The 21,488-nt window shown below is 40.7% G+C and overlaps 1 protein-coding gene and 1 pseudogene across 2 annotated transcripts in view; one reads left to right on the top strand and one right to left on the bottom strand.

The window, feature by feature from the left end:
• Positions 1 to 20,005, top strand: part of MAPK14 (mitogen-activated protein kinase 14) — a 94,798-nt gene extending 74,793 nt beyond the window's left edge. The window contains exons 11-14 of one of the 2 annotated variants that reach the window (XM_011986581.1): positions 5,241 to 5,320; positions 11,863 to 11,941; positions 16,711 to 16,884; positions 17,650 to 20,005. In XM_011986581.1, coding sequence (XP_011841971.1) covers positions 5,241 to 5,320; positions 11,863 to 11,941; positions 16,711 to 16,884; positions 17,650 to 17,717 — 401 coding nt within the window. In that variant the 3' untranslated portion in view covers positions 17,718 to 20,005. Of the gene's footprint in view, positions 1 to 5,240; positions 5,321 to 9,457; positions 9,538 to 11,862; positions 11,942 to 16,710; positions 16,885 to 17,649 lie in introns of both variants that reach the window. The other variant, XM_011986582.1, reaches the window with a different exon arrangement.
• On the bottom strand, positions 986 to 2,309 carry LOC105544387 (annotated as a pseudogene).
• Positions 20,006 to 21,488: the final 1,483 nt, after the last annotated feature.

The raw sequence follows: 21,488 nt of genomic DNA on the forward strand, positions 1-21,488 counted from the left end.
TGCCAAATATTCTCTGTCTCTCTTTTTTTTTTTTTTGGAGACAGAGTCTCGCTCTGTCGCCCAGGCTGGAGTGCAATGGCCTCATCTTGGCTCCCTGCAACCTCTACTTCCTGGGTTCAAGTGATTCTCCCTGCCTCAGCCTCCCGAGTATCTGGGATTACAGGCGCACGTCATCATGCCCTGTTAATTTTTGTATTTTTAGTAGAGACAGGGTTTTGCCATGTTGGCCAGCCTGGATGTTCTCTCATTTTTAAAAAGCAGTTTCACTTTAGACACTAAAAGCAAGTGTCCTAATAAACGCTGAAGAAGAAAAATATTTTATTATATTATTTGCCCTTTCTTCTCTGACGTGAGAATACATTTTCTCAGAAAAAGGTAGAATCCTCAGATTTGTCCATAAACCAAGGGTACCTTAAGACATTTTCTTTGTGTTACAGTGAAAATGACTATTTTGACAACCTGGAAGATAAGGAGCTAGGCTAAGTCTTACTCTCGTCTATCCTGTCTGTCACTAGGAAGGTTTCCTACCTTTCCAAAGGTTAGTGCTCCATTTTGCCCCTATGTGGATTTATTTCGTTGAAAATTGCTGCTCATGGCAGGTAGGTCCTGCAACTGGTCCTTTTATTCATCTTCAACTTTCTGGTCTGTGGAGGTTTTTTAGGAGTTGCCTGGAGCACTTAGAACTGACTAAAATATCCCTCTTTTACTTTCCCTAGAAATATCCTGTTATACTTAGTTTTTGTTTTTGTTTTTTTTCTTTACCTGTTCATTCTGACTGTTGCTTCTGTTAAAGATGACTTGATCTAAAGAGTAATCTTAGGCTTAAGTTGTTCTTTTCTTCATTTGTTTTAGAAGGATTCAGGAGATTTATGATTTAAATTTTGACATTGTGATCATTACAGTTAAAACACATTTTAAACTAATAGTAAAAATATTTTCTACCTAAGAGAAAAAGGGCTAAACCTGTTACAAAGGATGACTCACTGTGGAAATACTGATTGTCATGATGTGGTAAGTTTTGCTTTACTCCGCTAATATGGCTACGTGAAGCTCCTTCTGGTCTTAACTGCCTGGACAAATCATAGTGGCCTTATAGTAGCTGGTACTGTTGGAAGACTGGCCTGTATTTCAGTGGATTTGCCAACTTTTGAAGAACCCATGGTGATTTCTTCTGAGGTTTGCATGTTTTAACTTCCTTCATGCAAATGCTTTTAGCTACTAAGATTTTTATTTTACATTGTGTATTTTTCCATGGAGTATGGTCATTCTGTGTTTTGAGGGCAAGGCAAGGGGTAGGACTGAGTTGAAAAGCATAATATGGCTCATCTTTTCTTTTCTTTTTTTTTTTTTTTTTTTGCATTTTGTGCTGCTTTTATTTTACGAAAAAGCTAATTCAAATCTACATTAAACTAAGTTGAATACAAAGTCTTTGTGAAGAAGGCCTGGTAGTCTCATTTACAAAAATGGCCAGTGTCGTCTTTGGCCTTCAGATTTCAGGGTGGGCACTTCAGATGGCTTCACATTTGCATGTTTCAGCACTAGAGCATAGGAATAGACTCTGGCATCCACTGTAAGATGTTCTTCAGCTATGAGAGCATCGAGTCTCTGCAGCAGGTCATTCTTGGGTAACGAAATGACTTCCACAAATTCTCCATCCCCTGGCGTTGGCTTGGGCCTTAGATTTTCTATATCATCTCCGTTAATGATTACTGTCACAATGTGTGTGGTACAGTTTGACAAACTTGGGTCCATACAGACCACTGGAGAACTTTCGGCAGTGTCCCCCTAGTAGCCATTTTCTTCTTCAAGCTCCCGAAGAGCAGCTGCTCCTGGGATTTCACCATAATCTATGAGACCTGCAGGGAACTCTATGCAGTAGCCACCCGTTGGTCGTCAGGACTGTTTCACCAGAATGATACACTCGTAGTGAAGCGTTCTCTGCAGCACAGGGATGATCGCTGCATCATCACCAGTCTGTTCTTTCCTGGTTGTACGTTTCACTGAGTCCCAAGTTCCAGTTTTACCAGTAGGAGCCACCTACGTTGTTTTTTCAAGCTTGACCCATTTTCCTTCTGAAATTAACTCCTCCAAAATAATACAGTGTTTCCATTCTGAGAAGATTCAGTTGGTTCTTGGCTGTCCCTTTTCAAACTAGTCTTTACAGCCCTCAGGAGAGAAGTTTACCTCCAAGGTATAGGGGTGACAAAAGGAAGAGAATGAAAGAACTACTGGAGGCAGCAGTGTCAGCAGGTGCCAGTGCCACGGCTGGAGACACCGGTGCCTACCGAGGTGCTGAAAGGATGTGCCATGGCTCATCTTTTCAAGTCAACCAGTATTTATCAAGCTGCTCTGTGGAAGGTGTGGGGACAGGATGGTACCTGTCCTTAAAACCAGAATGATCAGACTCAGTGGAAAGAGAGTTACAAGAGTTACTTGAACAACTGTTTGTCCCTGATTATAAAATAAGATGGAGTGATAAATACGCTAGAATAATAGATAAGCTTTTGAAAAAAAAGTAGAGAATTAGTTCCACCTCAATATATCCAAGACTTCATGGCAGAGTTCTTGTTTGAATAGGACTTCAAAGAGTAAATAGGAATAGGAAAGGCTTGGAAGGATGGGAGGAGGGGAGGTGTTCTGGTTTATGAGTTACATAAATAAGTACTTGGAAGCTTAGAAGTGCCTGGAATATCTGGTGTGAGTTGAAGCACTGAGTGCATTAAAGAATAGTAGTTTGAGCCAGAGTCAGAAAAGAAGCTTGATGCCAAATCACAGACAGCTGTGAATGTGAGGCTGAGGAATTGGGGCTTGATTCTTCAGGCCTGATATTGTTTCATGCCAGCAGAGGTGGGAGAGAGAGGGTTTCCCAGCTCATTGACGTAATGAGCCACTGTGACTAATGGAAATTGCATATTCTTCAGGTAGGTTGGGGTGAAGTTCAGGTAGTTGAGAAATTCGTAGCTCAGAGAGCTTGTCTTCCTTAGAGAGAGTATAAAAATTGACTCTCACTGTAAGTAGTCAGAAGTCTCTTAAGAATACTAATATCAAAAGCTTCATTTTAGAGATTACTTTTGATGCATATATTGTAAAGCCACCTGTTTGAGATATGAAGTCATTGAGATTTTTCCCATATATGATTTACTTTATCTTGTGGTGGCTACCCAGTTAAATATATTCCTGAAGAGTGTTAATGTGAGGGAACTAAATTTTTGTAAATTGAGTCATTTTAGAGCAGCAAGAATTTTTTTTTTACAGATTTCTATTGTGATATAATTAATCTGATTATTTTAGAGCAAGACAGTATCCATCCCACCCCCACTCCTGCTGTATCCTATGAACATATGCTTCAAAATTTTTGTCTTGTCAACATCTTGAACTGAGAAACCAGTATTTAAATCTTAACCTTTATAACACACTGATTTTTACCATTTGCAGATGACAGGATTCCCTGTTATTCTTAATTTAGAAATAACTTACGTGAGTGGACTTGTTTCTAGTTTGTTTTGCTTGCTAAAGAACACAAGTTGTTTGGGTTTAGGATGGGGTTTGGCACACCTTTTCTGAAAGGGCCAGGTCGTTAATATTTTAGGCTTGGGAACCGTATGGTAACTGTGCTTGTTGTAATTGGAAACACCTATAGACTGTACATAAATGAATGGACATGGCTGTGTTCTAATAAAACTTTATATATAAAACAGGAAGAGATTGGGGTTTGCTGACTTCAGCCTAGAATTTTCTTCTGTTTAAGCTGATTTCATATCTAAAAGAAAGTAAAAGACAAGACGTCAAATTACTGCATAAGTTATTCCTATAACGTAGGCACCTGTGGCTTATAGAGACTGCTGTTTTTAAGTGTTGCTATGTTGCCTTTATATGTATAACCATAAGCAAAAATTTCTTTCATCCTGCTCTACCTTTTCCTCAAATATTTTGACTACCCGTCATGTACCAGATGTTAGGCTGAGGATAAATGGTGAAGAGGCAGAGTGGCCCCTGTCCTCACAGAGCTGTAGACCAGTACAGGGGGCAGACAGTAAGCAAACAAAGTAATTCTAGGCTGTGATAAGCACTATGATGTTATCAAGCATGATGCTGAGAAGGAATTGGGGGGGAATGGGGTATTATGTATATAGAGTGTTGAGGGGAGGCCTCCCTGAGGAGGTGAAGTTGAAGCTGAGACCTGAGGCCAAGAGGATTTAGTCATGTGAAAAACCTGATGGGTCAGAAGACAGTCATCCTCCCCTTCTCCCTCCGTGGAATGTCAGTCAGTATAAACGTGGATAAACTATTCACATTTTCAGATAAAACATTAAAAGCTATTTTATAATATTCCCCCCCGCCCCCTTTTTAACTTCCTTTTTAGGTAAGACTAAAAGCAATGAGAACAAATGGAAATTTTTGTCTTCTGGTTAACACATGCACATACATTCTGAGTATACATTGAAGTGTTGGCTACCAGGATAAAAGTGTTAGCATTGTGGCCTATTATTTAGAGCCTTTGGGATGTGTGGAATTTGTTAAGCATTGTTCATTTGCGTTTTATAAGGTTGAAACTGCCTGTGTTTGTGTTCTCATGGCGCTCCTGAAGGAACATGCGGTGGGAGAGCGCCCTCTGCTGGCGACTCTCCCTCATCGTGCTCTGCCTACTGTAGCCAGTGGGAGAGGCGAGGCTTCCCAGAGGGTGTGCTCCAGTGGTCAGGTTTTGGGGTCTCACAGGCCTTCCATTGTCATATCATAAGCTCTTTAGGTCACGTTTAGGAGAATATTCATAAATAGACTTGTACATCCCTAGCTCCTGTGCTCTGTTGCTTTTTTCCTTATCTGTGGCCCTCTAATTACCAGTGCTCTTTCCTGAACTGATTACTGACACTGTGATGGCAGATGAAGAGGGCAATGTAAACTGAGTGAAGCTCTTGTGTTTTCACCTGCTATCTTTGGCAGCTAAGAACCACCTAACGTTGCCTCACTTTACTGATACATGCTGTTGACAGATGCACAAAATGAATGTAAAGTGGATACGTGTGTGGTAGCATTTTGAATCTTTGTACAGGAGGAGCATGTCCTACGTGAAGTGATCATCCTGCGGGAACCTTGACCTAGAGGGAGTCACCGTGTTGGCTAGGTTTGGGGTGTTTCATTTTTGTTCTTGGGGTGTTTGTTTGTTTGTTTTGTTTTGTTTGTCATTGTTTGTTTTTCATTTTTATTTCGTCCCAACATTTTCCTTTATGGTCCACCATTAGATATTGATCAGTTGAAGCTCATTTTAAGACTCGTTGGAACCCCAGGGGCTGAGCTTTTGAAGAAAATCTCCTCAGAGTCTGTGAGTTGATGCTTTGTAATTATCTGCCCTGTTGGGAGCCTCTGCCACTTGCCTTCTGCCAATCTGTACTTTGACCTGGGTGTGTTTGTAAGCACACATACCCTTTGTGTGCTGACTTCCAGGATGAGTGAGGTATAAGATACTGTGAGTGTGTGTGTGCGTGCACGCATGTGTGCCTGCTTGCATGCACAAGGGTGTTTTATTCTCTATCTGGGTACACACTAAGATCATGGGAGCCTCTATTAGGCAATAGTATCCCAGTAAAGCAATGAGATTTGAGATTCTAATTCATTCCAAGAGATTAATGCAAAATGTGTGTCTCTGTCCTCAAGCTCTGACTTTCATCTTTCTCAGAAGTTTCACGTATGCTCTAGAGCTCTTTTCACTGTTTCTAGTGTTTGTTCTCAGCGCATGAACTTCACCATGTATTTAGTCTAACTTAATCACTAAAAGAATAAAATGTACATTGTCTGCACACTGTTGCCCCTTCCCATAAGTTATTTTTTATTGTTTTAGAATAGATACTCACATATCCTACGTACAATGTTCGTTCCCAACAGAGGGACCTTTCTACCCAGTCCCTAGACCCCACTCAGAAGAAACAACTCCACTCTTGATACCTCAGATCCACAGGAATGTGGTTATAAATTTTCCTCCTACTGCCTTGTAATTATAAGTTAAATAACCCGAGACAGAGTTTGGAGCTAGTGCTTTCTTGCTTCTAAGCAGGGACTTAGATAGAAGCCATGGGAATGTGACTCTGGCTTACTTTTGCTTGATTTCCTGCTCTTGGTCATTTTCTTGGGCCAGAGGCATGAGAGAAGCCATGAAAGCCCAGTTTTTTTTCCTTTTTCCCTCAATCTGCTGCCAGGCAGTTGAACAAAAGAAAAAATGAGCTATGGAGCCAAGCTCCAGTTATGCCTTCCTGGATTCTCCTCCCAACATTTATGACTGAAGGGGCCCTTTGCCTAGTTGGGAAGACTGCTGGGTAGCTTGAGGCAGGCATAAGTAGGTGAGTTGGAACCGTTCATTCACCTTCCTGACAAAATAAAGAATACCGTCATCTGGTATGTATCCGGTACATTTCTTGAAAGGATGCCAAAGCCCAGTGTATTTCTGAACCTCCACTCTGAATTTTGTTTCATTTACTTATTTAAGATAAAGAAGCAAAGGCCCAGAAAGGCAGTGACTTTTCCACGTCATGCACTGAGTCACGTGGCAGAGCTGAGTATAGATCCCAGATGCTGGATAACATGATCCAAACTATAATCGCATGTGATTACATACTATTTTGGAAGTCGTTGTCAGTGTTACCACAATGTCAACTTAAAGAGGTATTTTTTCCCCCTTTATGATATATAGAAGCTGGATTAGAGTGAATCAAAGATATCAGATGATGCTTAGAAAGGGCAGTACTTTTTTTTTTTAATGTTTTTTCTTAGAAACACTGTCTTACAGTAAGAGGCCTTAAGGGCAGAGGGAGGGCTGGGAAGGAGCTCAATTAATAAATAGTGCTAATTGAGACCAAGCAAATTCATTTCTTTCCTGAGAGTGACTCTTAGCAGCCCTTTCTTAGTCTTCTCTTCCATCCCAGCCATCTGCCCTATAGATATGTGCTATTAGTCGCAAGGAATTCAAACCAAAGTCTAGGTAAAATAGTCAATAGTATTTATCTCTCATTAATCCATCACTTATTTTTAAGAAAGAAACACTAGGTGCACAGCATAATAGTGGAGGTCCCTCTGTGAAATGAGGCACATTATATATTTCAACAGCTCTACTGAAATTGAGTACCAGAATACAGAACTTGACTCAAATAATATTATATTGAGTGTAAGAATAAGAAAGTTTTTTTTGTTTTTTGCTACATAATTGGGGCAAGTGGATAAAAGTAGTTTAAACATCCTAAGGGGTAGACAAGATTAATTTCGTGTTCATGACACGGCCCAAGTACCTGTTTATCTTATGGTAACATAATGGATAAATAAGGCCAGGTGAGTAAAATTGTTCAGAGATTTTTAAAATTTTAAAAATTAAAGAAAAAAGACATTAGTGAAGGAATGCAGAAAATAGAAAGCCAATAGCTATTTTCATTCTCCTGAAAAGTAGTGAAGTAGCGATGCCAATAATTGTGAAGAAATTGAATGCTGAGTAAGAGAATGCAGTAATGGATTGAGAACCTATTAGGATGAGCCATAGGAAAAGGTATAAATGGGTTGTGATGGAGGCCAAGGAAAGAGAATTCATTTGGTTAATGTCCCAGTATTTGTAACAATCAGTGAAAGAACAAGAAAATCATATTAAGAAAGCAAAAGCAGACTGGGCACAGTGGCTCACATTTGTCCTCACAGCACTTTGGGAGACTGAGGAAGGAGGATCACTTGAGGCCTGGAGTTTGAGGCTGCAGGAAGTGGTGATCGTGCACTGCACTCCAGCCTGGGTGACAGAGCAAGACCTTGTCTTTAAAAATAAATAAACTAATTAATTAACTTAGATAAAAAAGCAAAGACCTGACTCATTCATATTTTCCTCCAGAAACAGAATCTTTCTAACCTTTTGACAGAAAGGGGATATAAAAAATAACCTCTTTGACTAAAGGAGACAAAGACAGAAAATGCGCAGGCCAGGTATTGTTCACAGAAAGGAAGGAGAAGTGGAGAATTTTTACATTTTAAGACCCAACTGGTATATTGCTATTGCTGGTTTATTTTGTGGCCCCTTTTTTTACTTCCCTTGGCATGAAAAGTGTCATTTGTTATGTGATTTGTTAAAGGTAACTCTAAATTCTGTTTCCTAAACTCCTAACAAAACAAAGAATTCCATCATCTGGTATGGATCTGGTACGTTTCTTAAAAGGACCACAAATCAAAGTGTAATTACTACCTCTTTTGGAATTTACTGGCCTCTGTCTTTGGGTTTAGGGAGCGTGAAAGGCAGCGTGGAGCACATGGCTCTAGCTCTCTCCCTGTGGCCAGCCTTAAACAGATTACTGCTAAGTCATCTGACCACTAGGGAGTTCAGTTCAGAGAACGAGCTAAAGTAGAAAAATTATTTGGGAAAGCCACAAAGAAGTAAAATTGCTTGGCCATGGTGCTTATTGAAGATGACGCTTCACCTGAATGAGGGAATTAGTAGTTAACAAGAAAAGGACTAGAAAAGGGGTTTATTGAATTACATTGAAGATTTTTTAAATCTCCTCACTTCTGCTCTTAGTAGGAACATGATAAACAGTTCTTACATTTTAGAAGAGGGCGAGTTGTATTAACATTGATAGAACAGTTAAAAGAGAGAAGTTGTGGTACAGCTTACATATGTGCCTATACATATAGAAAATCTCATAGTTCTGCCCTTGTCAGATACTTGCAGAGTATTTTGCAGACTTCCCTCCACCTGTTTGTTAAGTGAGGTTAGTCTGTTCGCTTGTTGAAGAGACTTGTGGAGGAAATCATGTGGCATGCTTTAACACTGTCAGCAGCCTGTGACTTCTGTTTTGCCTTTGCCATTAGCCTCTAACCTTCTGCCCGTCTCCTCTTTCTTCATTTACCATTTTGTGTTTGTGGCAAGTATTTTAAATGTACCACTAAATAATATCTTTGAAATGTGGCATTGCTTATTAACCCAGATGCCCACGTGTATCTTAATTCGGAGGGATGGTGCCTTGGAGAACCCGTGCTGCAAAAGTTTAGTCTCTTTCTTGAATGGATATGTTGGATATTTTATTTTGTTCAAAGTTTGAGTCAAAAATTTTAGAATCATCTATATTTCTCCCACAAACAGGTTTTGGCCGTCAGTACTTGAAAACAGTTCTCTGGCTGGCATCCTGGATCAAGGGGCAGTCTGTTTCCAGGGAACCTAAAATATTTAACAGTAAAGATGATGCTAAAACCAAAGAAAAGTAATTTTTCTTATCTGCATGGCCAGTCACTGACTACATGCCTAGTTACTCATGTCATTCACAGAAGCAACTCATGTCATTCACAGAAGCTTTAACATGCAGCCTTGGGTCCTCGGGTAGGGTGAATGGGGGGTAGGTTTTTTTGTTTGTTTAGGGGTGGCTTTTTGACCTTTTTAAAAACTTGAGTTGAAAATTACTTTTTGCACTGTATGTTTAACAATGCCCTTGACTAGGCATCTAAGATATTAACCAGCTTCAGCAGATTATGCGTCTGACGGGAACACCCCCCGCTTATCTCATTAACAGGATGCCAAGCCATGAGGTGAGAACAAAGAGACTGTACAGGGATGTCGCACTGAGAAGCCACGTTCTCATTTTATTGCCACTGTATAACCAACAGTTTTTAACATCACTGGATGCTTGCATGTGCCTGGAGGCCTGCCTATGTGCTATTGCAAGATGTTGACTTTTGGGATAAAATGTCATCCAGTCTTGTGAGATTGGGGATATAATTAGTAAGCTTGTAAATGGAAAATTGTTATTTTTATATTTGGTTTTGTGAATTTAGTGCTCGTGAGGCGGTTTCTTTCTAGGTGCTATGCCTGTAGCTAGGGTGTGCTACTATCATGACCTTTATCAGAAGGGTAGTTAACTGAAGTCCATTAGCATGCTTTCTAATTCATCCACTTTTTTAATGACCAAAAGAGAATTCTTTATTTAAAAACAAAACAAAACAAAACTGAAATATCCAGTACTAATACTTACCATATTTAAAAGAAAATACACAAATAATATAAAATAAATACAAACACTTTGGTACAGTTAGTTACCTTCTTTATTCTTAACTACTTAGTCTAACTCTTGTTTTATTATCAGAGGTCATTGGGGCACTTCTTTCTTTCTAAGATACCCTTAATATTTTGGGGAACCGGGTTGGCATCACAGAGGGCCCCTCCCAGCAACTTTGTTTCTACTTCGGCTATATTCAGGTCATCTGTTGATTTATCTTTATTAAAGGGATGACTGTTCTCTGAATGAGATAATTGTCTCTTACCTGTTTTCCCTTCATCTTTTTATTTACATGTTCAAGTAGAAAGGGATTACAGCCATTTATATATTCAATTCCTACAACTTTCTTTTCAAATCAGAAAGATTCTCAGTTGCTTTTCAAAGCAGACCTTTCCTCCTGACTCCACATGCAATCATTAAGAAGGTGAAGGCTGGGCGTGGTGGCGTGCATCTGCAATTCTCAGCACTTTGGAAGCTGAGATGGTAGGATCAGTTGAGCCCAGGAGTTTGAGACCATCCTGGGCAACACAGCAATACTGCAGGTCTACAAAAAAATTTAAAAATTACGGCATGATAGCACACACCTGCAGTCTCAGCTACTTGGGAAGCTGAGGCAGGAGGGTTGCTTGAGTCAGAAGTTTGAGGCTATAGTGAGCTGTGATTGTGCCAGTGATCTCCAGCGTAGGCAACAGAACAGAGACTGTGTCTCTAAAAATTTTTTTTAAATAAATAAGGTGAACTTGCCCAAGCAACCAGATTTTGTTTTTGGTTTTGTTTTGTTTTAAGACAGGATCTCACTCTGTCACCCCAGCTGGAGTGCAGTGGCACAATCTTAGCTCACTGGAACCTCCACCTCCTGTGCTCAAGCTTCCTGGGCTCCATCTCCCTGCTCAAGTGATCCTCTTACCTCAGCCTCCCAAGTAGCTGGGACCACAGGCATGCGTCACCATGCCTGGCTAATTTTTTGTGTTTTTAGAGACAAGTTTTCACCATGTTACCCAGGCTGGTCTCAAAGTCCTGGGCTCAAGTGATCTGCCCTCCTTGGCCTCCCAAAGTGCTGGGATTACAGGCGTGAGTCACCGTGTCTGGGCAACCAGAACTTTTTACAACCTTGTGTGTGTATGTGTAAACATAAATATACATACATACCTTTACTGTTGGACTGTATTAAAACAGAAATTTTAAAAAGGTGGTTAAGATAGACAGCAGACTTTGCTTTTCTCTGAAGGTGATAGTGGGATAGCAGATAATGTTTCTTGAACTCTCACTTGGAACCAAGTACTGTGTTAAGAAAGTAGTAGGTTTGTTATCTCTAATCTTCACTCCAACCCTGTGAGGTAGGACTGTTGTATTAAGTTTATATTAACTTTTTTGTTACCAGTGTTACTTTGTTAGCAAGGTTTAATATTGATGTCCTTTGATGTGCTAAGAGCACCTACTGAAGTTAGCACTATCAAAAGACTGCTGGTCCAAGACTTACTTTGGGAATACCAACCCTTCTAACAATTTTAGCTTTTTGAGAAGGCTGTCTCAGAAAGGGCTACTTCTTACACATCTCGGCCTCAGTTTTTAAACTTCTCATCCTGTGATCAGAAAGCCGATGAAAGAGAATTTGATTGATGAGTATTCTCATTCACTTGAAATGCAACTGTGAGAGATAGCAGGAATAAAGAAGGTGATGATCATAACTAGGAAGTTAGGATGGCAGTAAGGGAGAAGTTTTATCAAAGACAGTTATAAACATTGGAGTTAGTGGACTTTGTCAGTTAACACTCGTTCCTTAGCAGGACCAAGATTCTTTCTTTGAGAGAAGTAACATTATTGAACAAAGTAATTCTGAAAACCCTTGTTTTTTCAGGCAAGAAACTATATTCAGTCTTTGACGCAGATGCCGAAGATGAACTTTGCGAATGTATTTATTGGTGCCAATCCCCTGGGTAAGTTGACAATATCCTCACCTCATGGATATTGAATTGGTTATGATATAAATTGGGGATATGAAGAAGAGTTTCTCCTTTTGACCAAATAAAGTACCATTAGTTGAATCTTGGAAGGTGATAAATATGGCTTTTATTATCTATTTGTGTTGTCAGATTTTTTTTTAATTACATGAGATGCTTATGTGTTTAAATGATCACAGACCTTGGGGTCGGGGGAATGAGCAGGTACAGTGGAGAAAGGAGAGAAAGTAATAGGAATGTTGAGATAAAGGATTGGAGAGGCAGGAAGAAGCAGATACAGAAGAAAGCTGTAGCTTGTTCACAACTGCTGTGGATTCATGGTGTCCCTGAGTGGAGGACAAAAACCACTGAAGTGCAGGTGGGTGTTTAGAGGACCCACCCAGGAACTCCCTGCAGGGTGCTCTGCTCTATCGGTAGCTGCCGTTGCTATAGATCCTGTCATCTTCCACACACATGAACTTTTCCCCTCCCTTATTCTTTCTCTGCCCCTCAGAGGTGTAACTATCCTCTCCTCTTTGTGGAGCTTATTTGCTACCTAAACTTAAAGAAATGGTTTCATATGCCTTCAAGATCCTTGGCAGAGGGAAGTGATGGTGGCAGTTGAAGATATGTGTTGCCTTGGCTAAAAATGCAATTGCTTTATTATTATTATTATTGTTATTATTTTTTTGGTAGTGTCAGGGTCTCAGTCTGTTACCCAGGCTAGAGTACAGTGGCACAGTCATGGCTCACTGCAGGCTTAAACTCCTGGGCTCCAGTGATCCTCCTGCCTCAGCCTCCCACATAGCTAGGACTACAGGCATGCATCCCCATGCCTGGCTAATTTTTTAAAGAATTATTTGTAGAGACAGGGTCTCACCATCTACTAATCTTTGTCTCCTGGGCTCATGTAATCTGCCCACCTCAACTTCCAAAAGTGCTGGGATTCAGATGTGAGCCACCATGCCTGGCTGACTATATTCTTTGAAGGGGAGGACTGATGTGTGCTTCAGATGGTCCCTGAAAGCTGCTTTGCCTGAGCCTCATTCCCTGACTCTAGAAGAGGGCAGTGGACAGTGCTGTTTAATGGTAGACACAGAAAGATCAGACCAGGAACTCCCTACAATAGGGAAGGGAGCTATGCTATGATAACGAGTATAATCCGCCTTCTCACTTTTCTTAAGATTGTATTGCGTGGTATGTTTTAAAATCTCACTGCATTTCTTTGCATCTGTGTGGGTCATGTGTCTTCTTAAGGGTCTTGGCAGCTATGCTTCAGGTTTAGTTTTATCTTTTTGAGGGCCGACAGCCATGCTGACTTCTTTAGAAGCTGGGGTGAAGGCTAGGTGATTTTACCTTTTTAAGTACTTCATCCATAGTGGTTATGGAGAGGAATTTTAGTGTCGCAGTGATAATTCTTACAATAGCAAAGATGCTCATGCTCTTTGAAGTATTGGGCAGTTGTGGATGAGTTCGTGTCAGCCTTGGAGACGGAGAGTATGTCATATCTCAGCTGGGTTGCTCTCCTGCCCAAGGATGAATCCACAGTCTCATCAGGGGTAGGTACGATTCTACTGAGATTGGTTTAGGTTTGCATCTGCCCTGGCATGCTCTAATTGACTTTGTATGATTTATTTGAGCTGAGAAGCTCTCTTTGAGCCTTAAGTACTACAGGATGTTGGGAAAAGATGTTGTGTTCTTTCTTTTTTTTTTTTTTTTGAGACGGAGTCTCGCTCTGTCGCCCAGGCTGTAGTGCAGTGGCACGATCTTGGCTCATTACAAGCTCCGCCTCCTGGGTTCAAGTGATTCTTCTGTCTCAGTCTCCCAAGTAGCTGCGACAGCAAGCGTGTGCCACCACGCCTGGCTAATTTTTTGTATCTTTAGTAGAGACTGGGTTTCACCGTGTTAGCCAGGATGGTCTCAATCTCCTGACCTCGTGATCTGCCCGCCTCGGCCTCCCAAAGTGCTGGGATTACAGGCATGAGCCACTGCACCCGGCCCGTTGTGTTCTTTCTTGTCTGTCATTCTGTTCTGAATTTGTCCAGAACAGCCCTAAGCCCTAAGTTTTAGACAGGGCAGTACTCACTGACACCCTCTTAACGGACTCAGAAAGATCTGTTAATTCATTTTTTAGTGGGAGAGGGGAGATATTTGTGTTCCAGCAGCTTATTTAGGTCACGTAGCTCCTGATAGGTCTTCCCATTCTTTGAAATCATGACGTTGAAACCGCCAAAAGAACTAGATACCACTTTGCTAATGAGTTGAAAGGAGGCTTTGGTCCATCTGGTGCTCAGCACTGTACTTCTCATCATTTAAACGTGCCTTACAGCCCATTGCCAAACAGTAATGAGGTTCCCCTTGCCGGGCAGATGGAGTGCAGTGTTACTGTCGCAAGCTCATGCCCAGCATATTAACTGAGCAGGAACATGCCAGCAATATAAATATTAACAGCTCTGTTTCGTCAGCCACTGACTTTGTTTCACTGCTATTCCCAAAACATGAATTAAAACTTAAATTACCCCCTTGATGTTAGTGTATATATTTATCTGTCAAGATTTTTTTTTTTTTTTAAGAAATAGCATCTCACTCTGTCACCCAGGTTGGAGTACAGTGGCACAGTCATGGCTCACTAAAACCTCAAGCTCTTGCATTTAAGTGATCCTTCCTCTTCCCTATCCCAAGTAGCTGAGACTACAGGCGCATAACACCATGCCCAGCGAATAATATCTTTGAGGAATCTTTTTCTTGCCCCTGACCTTATTGGTTATAAGAACATGGTAGTTTTTACCCTAGGGGTAATAGAGACTTGTCATATAATCTGTGTTCAATTATAAAATCAACAGCTGATAAGGTTTCTTTTTCTAAGAAGAGAAGACCATCAGAAGAATATATGTATATATAATCCAGGCATTCACCTAGTACTGTACTGTAAAGTGTAAACTAATGAACTTGAATTGACACATGAATATTCACTTTGTTTCTGTATCCCCCTGAAGCCCATGTTTCTCCAGTGGATTACTCTGGAATTCAAGCTGTAGGACAGGGGTGTTTTACAGCCTCCAGTATACACAGCAGTCGATCTCCATAGAAAGCTGTCCTCTTCACTATTTACCCCCACCTGCTCCACATTTAAGAAGTAATTTGCAAAGTCTCAAAAGCCTATTTCACCACAGTGATAACTGGTTATATGGCAGTATTTATCCTCCCAAGTGCTGCCATGCTGAAATACAAAAATACTCATTTGAAATACAGAGTTAGACAAATCACCATTTTGTAACCCCTTATGAAAGAAATAATTGCTTTTGGAAAGGAAACCCAGTGAATGCAAAAAGCCATAAGTGAAAGGAACGGATATTTATTTGGTACCAAAATATCCCACAGATTACTTGCTTTGGTCAAAGGGGAAACATCTTAACCCAGTGATCAATTTTAGTTCATTAGTAGTGGGACAGATGGCGTTAATGCATTATCACGTGCATGGCATCACCTGTATTTTTGCTGAAAATGTTTGACCTGATTCTTACCTAACTTCTGGTTTTTGGGAAGTACAGGGGATAGTGGAAAGCAGGGTATAGACACATGACAGCAAAAGAAGCAAAATCAGACACATCCCGAGAAACGGTCATTCTCAGGACAACCAGAGGGTCTCTTCAGATCAGAATCAGGAAAGAACAGGGCTTAGAAGTAAGGAGATTATTCTAGGCTAAGGGAGACTAAAGAAATCCAGTTAGTTGCAGTGCATGGCCCCTAATTGAATCCTGGTTTGAACAAACTAGTTCTAAAAGACAACGTTGGAATAATTGGAGAAATTTTAACATGAACTGGATTTTAGATGATATTTAGAAATTATTTGTCTGAGATGATAACAGTATTATGATTATATAGGAAGATGTCTTTGTGTTGAAATATTTGGGGAGGGTAAAGTATCATGTCTATAATTTTATTTTAAAACAGTTCAGAAAAACATATAAATAAATACAAAAATGTTAATTGTTGAATCTGTATGCTGGGCATGTGAGTGTTCACTTTATCCTTGTTTTTACTTCTCTGTTTCTGTATATTTGAAATTTTTCATAGTGAAATTTTTTAAAATAAAATTCCCTTTGATTTTAATACCATGTCTCACCCCCATCACCATGTAAAACCCCCAGTTTATTCACTGTTTGAAGATCTGTTTGATGAATATTTATTTGTCTTATGTTAGTAAATAAACAGCGAAGGGGGACAAAAAACAACAACAACAAACACACAAAAGACAGTCCTGCCTACCTATTCTAGATTACTGTAGCTGTAGGCTTTTGTTTTTATACAGTTTGACTACACTGGTAGCAGTTTGACATTGACGTTCCACAAAAGCCTGTTCAAACACAATCCTAGTCATTTAAAAAAATTCTTCTTTAGTAACATGTTCTTTAAAAATACAAAATACAGGAGGAGGGTGAGGGTTGAGAAATAACCTGTTGGGTACAGTGTTCACTATTTGGTTATTGGGCACACTGGAAGCCCAGTCCCCATCCGTGAGACCCATGTGACAAATGTGCACGCGTACCCCCGAATCAAAAATAAAATAAAACATTTTAAACATACAAAATACAGATACACACACACACGTAAAGGAGAAAAGGGCCAGTATATCCCAGAGTAGGTATTTTTGGAGGAGAATTCTTTGTTTGGATATGAAGGGTCAAAACTATGTTTGCTTAATAAGGCATACTTTTTTGTAACATATTAAAAACTATTTTCCTTCCTGTCTATGGTACTGATAGCTGTCGACTTGCTGGAGAAGATGCTTGTATTGGACTCAGATAAGAGAATTACAGCAGCCCAAGCCCTTGCACATGCCTACTTTGCTCAGTACCACGATCCTGATGATGAACCAGTGGCCGATCCTTATGATCAGTCCTTTGAAAGCAGGGACCTCCTTATAGATGAGTGGAAAAGTAAGTCCTAAGGGTAGGATTAACATCTTGTACCACTAACCGAAAGCGGTGGGAAAAATAAAAACTGAATGGTCATAACTAACTTGCTAAAGCTTGTAGTTGAGGTCTGTAATGCAGAATGAATATGTTCTCTGGTGGAAAGTGTTGTAGACAGTGATACTCTCTGGACCTTTGAGATACTTACGTCTGGTCTGATTTTATGCACAGCCCCTCACATACAGGAGCTTTGCATGGAGATTTGAGGTTTTCAGAGTTATTGCATTTACAACATCTCTCTGAGCTAAGTAAAGAATAGGATATTTTTACAGTTTTACAGTTAGTAGAACTGGGGCAAAGAGAATTTATGTCTTATCAGTTAACTTAGAACTAGTTAGGGACATAGGCAGGAATGGAACCCGTGTATGCTGTGTCCAGTCCCATATTCTTTCCATAAAACACAAGTTCAGAACTCCAGTTAAATCCAAAGAGCCAAGACCATCTGTTGCTGTAGCTTGTGAGAGTGCTCTTTCATTCTTGAGCACCTCCGTAGAGAGCTTAAGAGGCATTCAGCAATGAAAAACATGAGAAAAAAAAAAGGTTCTTTTCTATGTCCCTCGAACTTCTGTGTGATAACGTGCTCCATTAGAATATTACATACAATCTGTGAGGTAGCCCATCATACCACTACCTGGACAGGGAGGAAGGATCTTGAGTGAAGTCAGAGTGCTCGCCAGCAAAGAGAACAGCCTAAACTCTCACGTCTTACTTTTCCTTCCCGATGTCTAGGCCTGACCTATGATGAAGTCGTCAGCTTTGTGCCACCGCCCCTCGACCAAGAAGAGATGGAGTCCTGAGCACCTGGTTTCTGTTCTGTCGATCCCACTTCACTGTGAGGGGAAGGCCTTTTCACGGGAACTCTCCAAATATCATTCAAGTGCCTCTTGTTGCAGAGATTTCCTCCATGGTGGAAGGGGGTGTGTGTGCGTGTTAGTGTGTGTGCATGTGTGTGTCTGTCTTTGTGGGAAGGTAAGACAATATGAACAAACTATGATCACAGTGACTTTACATGAGGTTGTGGATGCTTCAGGGCAGCCTCCACCTTGCTCTTCTTTCTGAGAGGTGGCTCAGGCAGGCAAGCTGCTGTCTTTTTAGGAATATGTTCAATGCAAAGTAAAAAAATATGAATTGTCCCCAATCCTGGTCATGCTTTTGCCACTTTGGCTTTTCCTGTGACCCCCACCTTGACGGTGGGGCATAGACTTGACAACATCCCACAGTGGCACAAGAGAAGGCCCACACCTTCTGGTTGCTTCAGACCCAACGCTGTCCCTCAGTGATGCGTACAGCCAAAAAGGACCAACCGGCTTCTGTGCACTAGCCTGTGATTAACTTGCTTCGTATGGTTCTCAGATCTTGACAGGTGTATTTGAAACTGTAAATATGTTTGTGCCTTAAAAGGAGAGAAGAAAGTGTAGATAGTTAAAAGACTGCAGCTGCTGAAGTTCTGAGCCGGGCAAGTCGAGAGGGTTGTTGGACGGCTGCTTGTGGGCCCGGAGTAACCAGGTAGCCTTCAGAGGCGGTCATGTGTGCATGTGAGTGCATGCGTATATGTGCGTCTCTCTTTCTCCCTCACCCCCAGGTGTTGCCATTTCTCTGCTTACCCTTCACCTTTGGTGCAGAGGTTTCTTGAATATCTGCCCCAGTAGTCAGAAGCAGGTTCTTGATGTCATGTACTTCCTGTGTACTCTATTTCTAGCAGAGTGAGGATGTGTTTTGCATGTCTTGCTATTTGAGCATGCACAGCTGCTTGTCCTGCTCTCTTCAGGAGGCCCTGGTGTCAGGCAGGTTTGCCAGTGAAGACTTCTTGGGTAGTTTAGATCCCATGTCACCTCAGCTGATATTATGGCAAGTGACATCATCCTCTCTTCAGCCCCTAGTGCTATTCTGTGTTGAACACAATTGATACTTCAGGTGCTTTTGATGTGAAAATCATGAAAAGAGGAACAGATGGATATACAGCATTTTCATTCATGCCATCTGTTTTCAACCAACTATTTTTGAGGAGTTATCATGGGAAAGATCAGGGCTTTTCCCAGGAATATCCCAAACTTCAGAAACAAGTTATTCTCTTCACTCCCAATAACTAATGCTAAGAAATGCTGAAAATCAAAGTAAAAAATTAAAGCCCGTAAGGCCAGAAAACTGCTATCTTCCTCTAAATATGATTACTTTAAAATAAAAAAGTAACAAGGTATCTTTTCCACTCCTCTATGGAAAAGGGTCTTCTTGGCAGCTTATCATTGACTTCTTGGTTTGGGGAGAAATAAATTTTGTTTCAGAATTTTGTATATTGCAGGAATCCTTTGAAAATGTGATTCCTTTTGATGGGGAGAAAGGGCAAATTATTTTAATATTTTGTATTTTCAACTTTATAAAGATAAAATATCCTCAGGGGTGGAGAAGAGTTGTTTTCATAATTTGCTGAATTTCAGGCATTTTGTTCTACATGAGGACTCGTATATTTAAGCCTTTTGTGTAATAAGAAAGTATAAAGTCACTTCCAGTGTTGGCTGTGTGACAGAATCTTGTATTTGGGCCAAGGTGTTTCCATTTCTCAATCAGTGCAGTGATAAACGTACTCCAGAGGGACCGGGTGGACCCCCGAGTCAACTGGAGCAAGAAGGAAGGAGACAGACTGATGTTGATTCCCTCTCAGCCGGGACTCTCCCCCTTTCAAGGAGGGTGAACGTAAAGGCCTCATCTCCTTTATTGCAGTTCAAATCCTCACCATCCACAGCAAGATGAATTTTGTCAGCCATGTTTTGGTTGTAAATGCTAGTGTGATTTCCTACAGAAATACTGCTCTGAATATTTTGTAATAAAGGTCTTTGCACATGTGACCACATACGTGTTAGGAGGCTGCATGCTCCGGAAGCCTGGACTCTTAAGCTGGAGCTCTCGGAAGAGCTCTTCGGTTTCTGAGCATAATGCTCCCATCTCCTGATTTCTCTGAACAGAAAACAAAAGAGAGAATGAGGGAAATTGCTATTTTATTTGTATCCATGAACTTGGCTGTAATCAGTTATGCCATATAGGATGTCAGACAATACCACTGGTTAAAATAAAGCCTATTTTTCAAATTCAGTGAGTTTCTCAAGTTTATTATATTTTCCTCTTGTTTTTATTTAATGCACAATATGGCATTATATCAATATCCTTTAAACTGTGACCTGGCATACTTGTCTGACAGATCTTAATATTACTCCTAACATTTAGAAAATGTTGATAAAGCTCCTTAGTTGTACATTTTTTGGTGAAGAGTATCCAGGTCTTTGCTGTGGATGGGTAAAGCAAGGAGCAAATGACGAGGTATTAAGCACTGGGGCCTGTCTTATCTACACGCGAAGGTAAGAGTGGCCGAAATGACGGGGCTCAGCAGACTGTGGCCTGAAGGTCAAATCTGGCCCACCACTCGTTTGGTGTAGTCTGCTAAGAATGGCTTTTACATTTTTAAATGGTTGGGAAAGAAAAACAAAAAGAAGTAGTAGTTTTTGTAGCAGGTAAAAAGTAATGTAAAACTTAAATTCCAGTATCCATAAATAAAGTTTTATGAGAACAGAACCATGTTCATCTGTTTATGTATTGTCTGTGGCTGCTTTTGTGCTACAGTGACAGAGGCAAATAGTTGCAGCAGAAACTATACGACCTCCAAAATGTCAACCATTTACCATCTGGCCCTTTAGAGAAGTCTGCTGACCCTTGGCCCAGGGCTACAGTTTTCTCATCTATACAGTGAAGCTCAAGTTTTCTTCATCTTTAACATTCGAGACTATAAGCCATATATTTTTATTATAAAACTGCCAGAGAGAAGGTTGGGTTTGTGTATATATATATATGTACATTGTTTGTAAGCTTTTAGGCGAATGTATTTTATGACTGTTTTTCTTAGCTGGCTACGGTCCTTGAAAATACTCTTCAGAATGACTGAATTGCATCACGGGATGAAAGAGCCACAGGGTCTCAGAGCTGATTTCTCAGGGACTTTGCTGATGTGCTTCCTTTCTTGGTGTCCTTGGAATGACACCCAGCAGGTGTCCCAGGGTGGACCGTGGGGCTCAGCCTGTGAGGATATTGAGAGCTGGGTTTTTGTCTGGGCCCTGGCTGGCAGCGGGGAATGAAGGCAGTGATAGAAGGCAGACCAAGCATAGTCTCCTTTCCATCCCCAGTGACTTCGTAAGGAGGTGAGAGAAAAGGGCCCCGGTTATTACATGGGGTCCTTTAGCTCCTGTAAGAATCAGACAGTTGTAGGGAGTATTTTGCATTCACATACCAGACATGACAGCAGCCTTCCTCCTAGGCTTCTGAGAAGAGGGCCTGCTTAGCCCAAGGAGAGTTGATACCAGAAAAAGCTCCCCTGAAGTGAAACCACTTAAAATGGGGACCAAAATTTCATAGAATGTGGTGGACACTGGGGGTAGGGGAAGCCTGAATGGAACTTTAATCATGAAAATGGAACATAATGATGAAAGCATGTTCATAATTTTAAAGATATATTAATTCTGACAAAGAAGGAAACTAAGTTGTTTTTGAAGTGAAACTGATTTTTGTATCTTACAATAATCTTA

This window comes from Mandrillus leucophaeus, unplaced genomic scaffold, assembly GCF_000951045.1.
Source record: "Mandrillus leucophaeus isolate KB7577 unplaced genomic scaffold, Mleu.le_1.0 Scaffold3, whole genome shotgun sequence".
In the NCBI taxonomy this organism is placed as follows: domain Eukaryota; kingdom Metazoa; phylum Chordata; class Mammalia; order Primates; family Cercopithecidae; genus Mandrillus; species Mandrillus leucophaeus.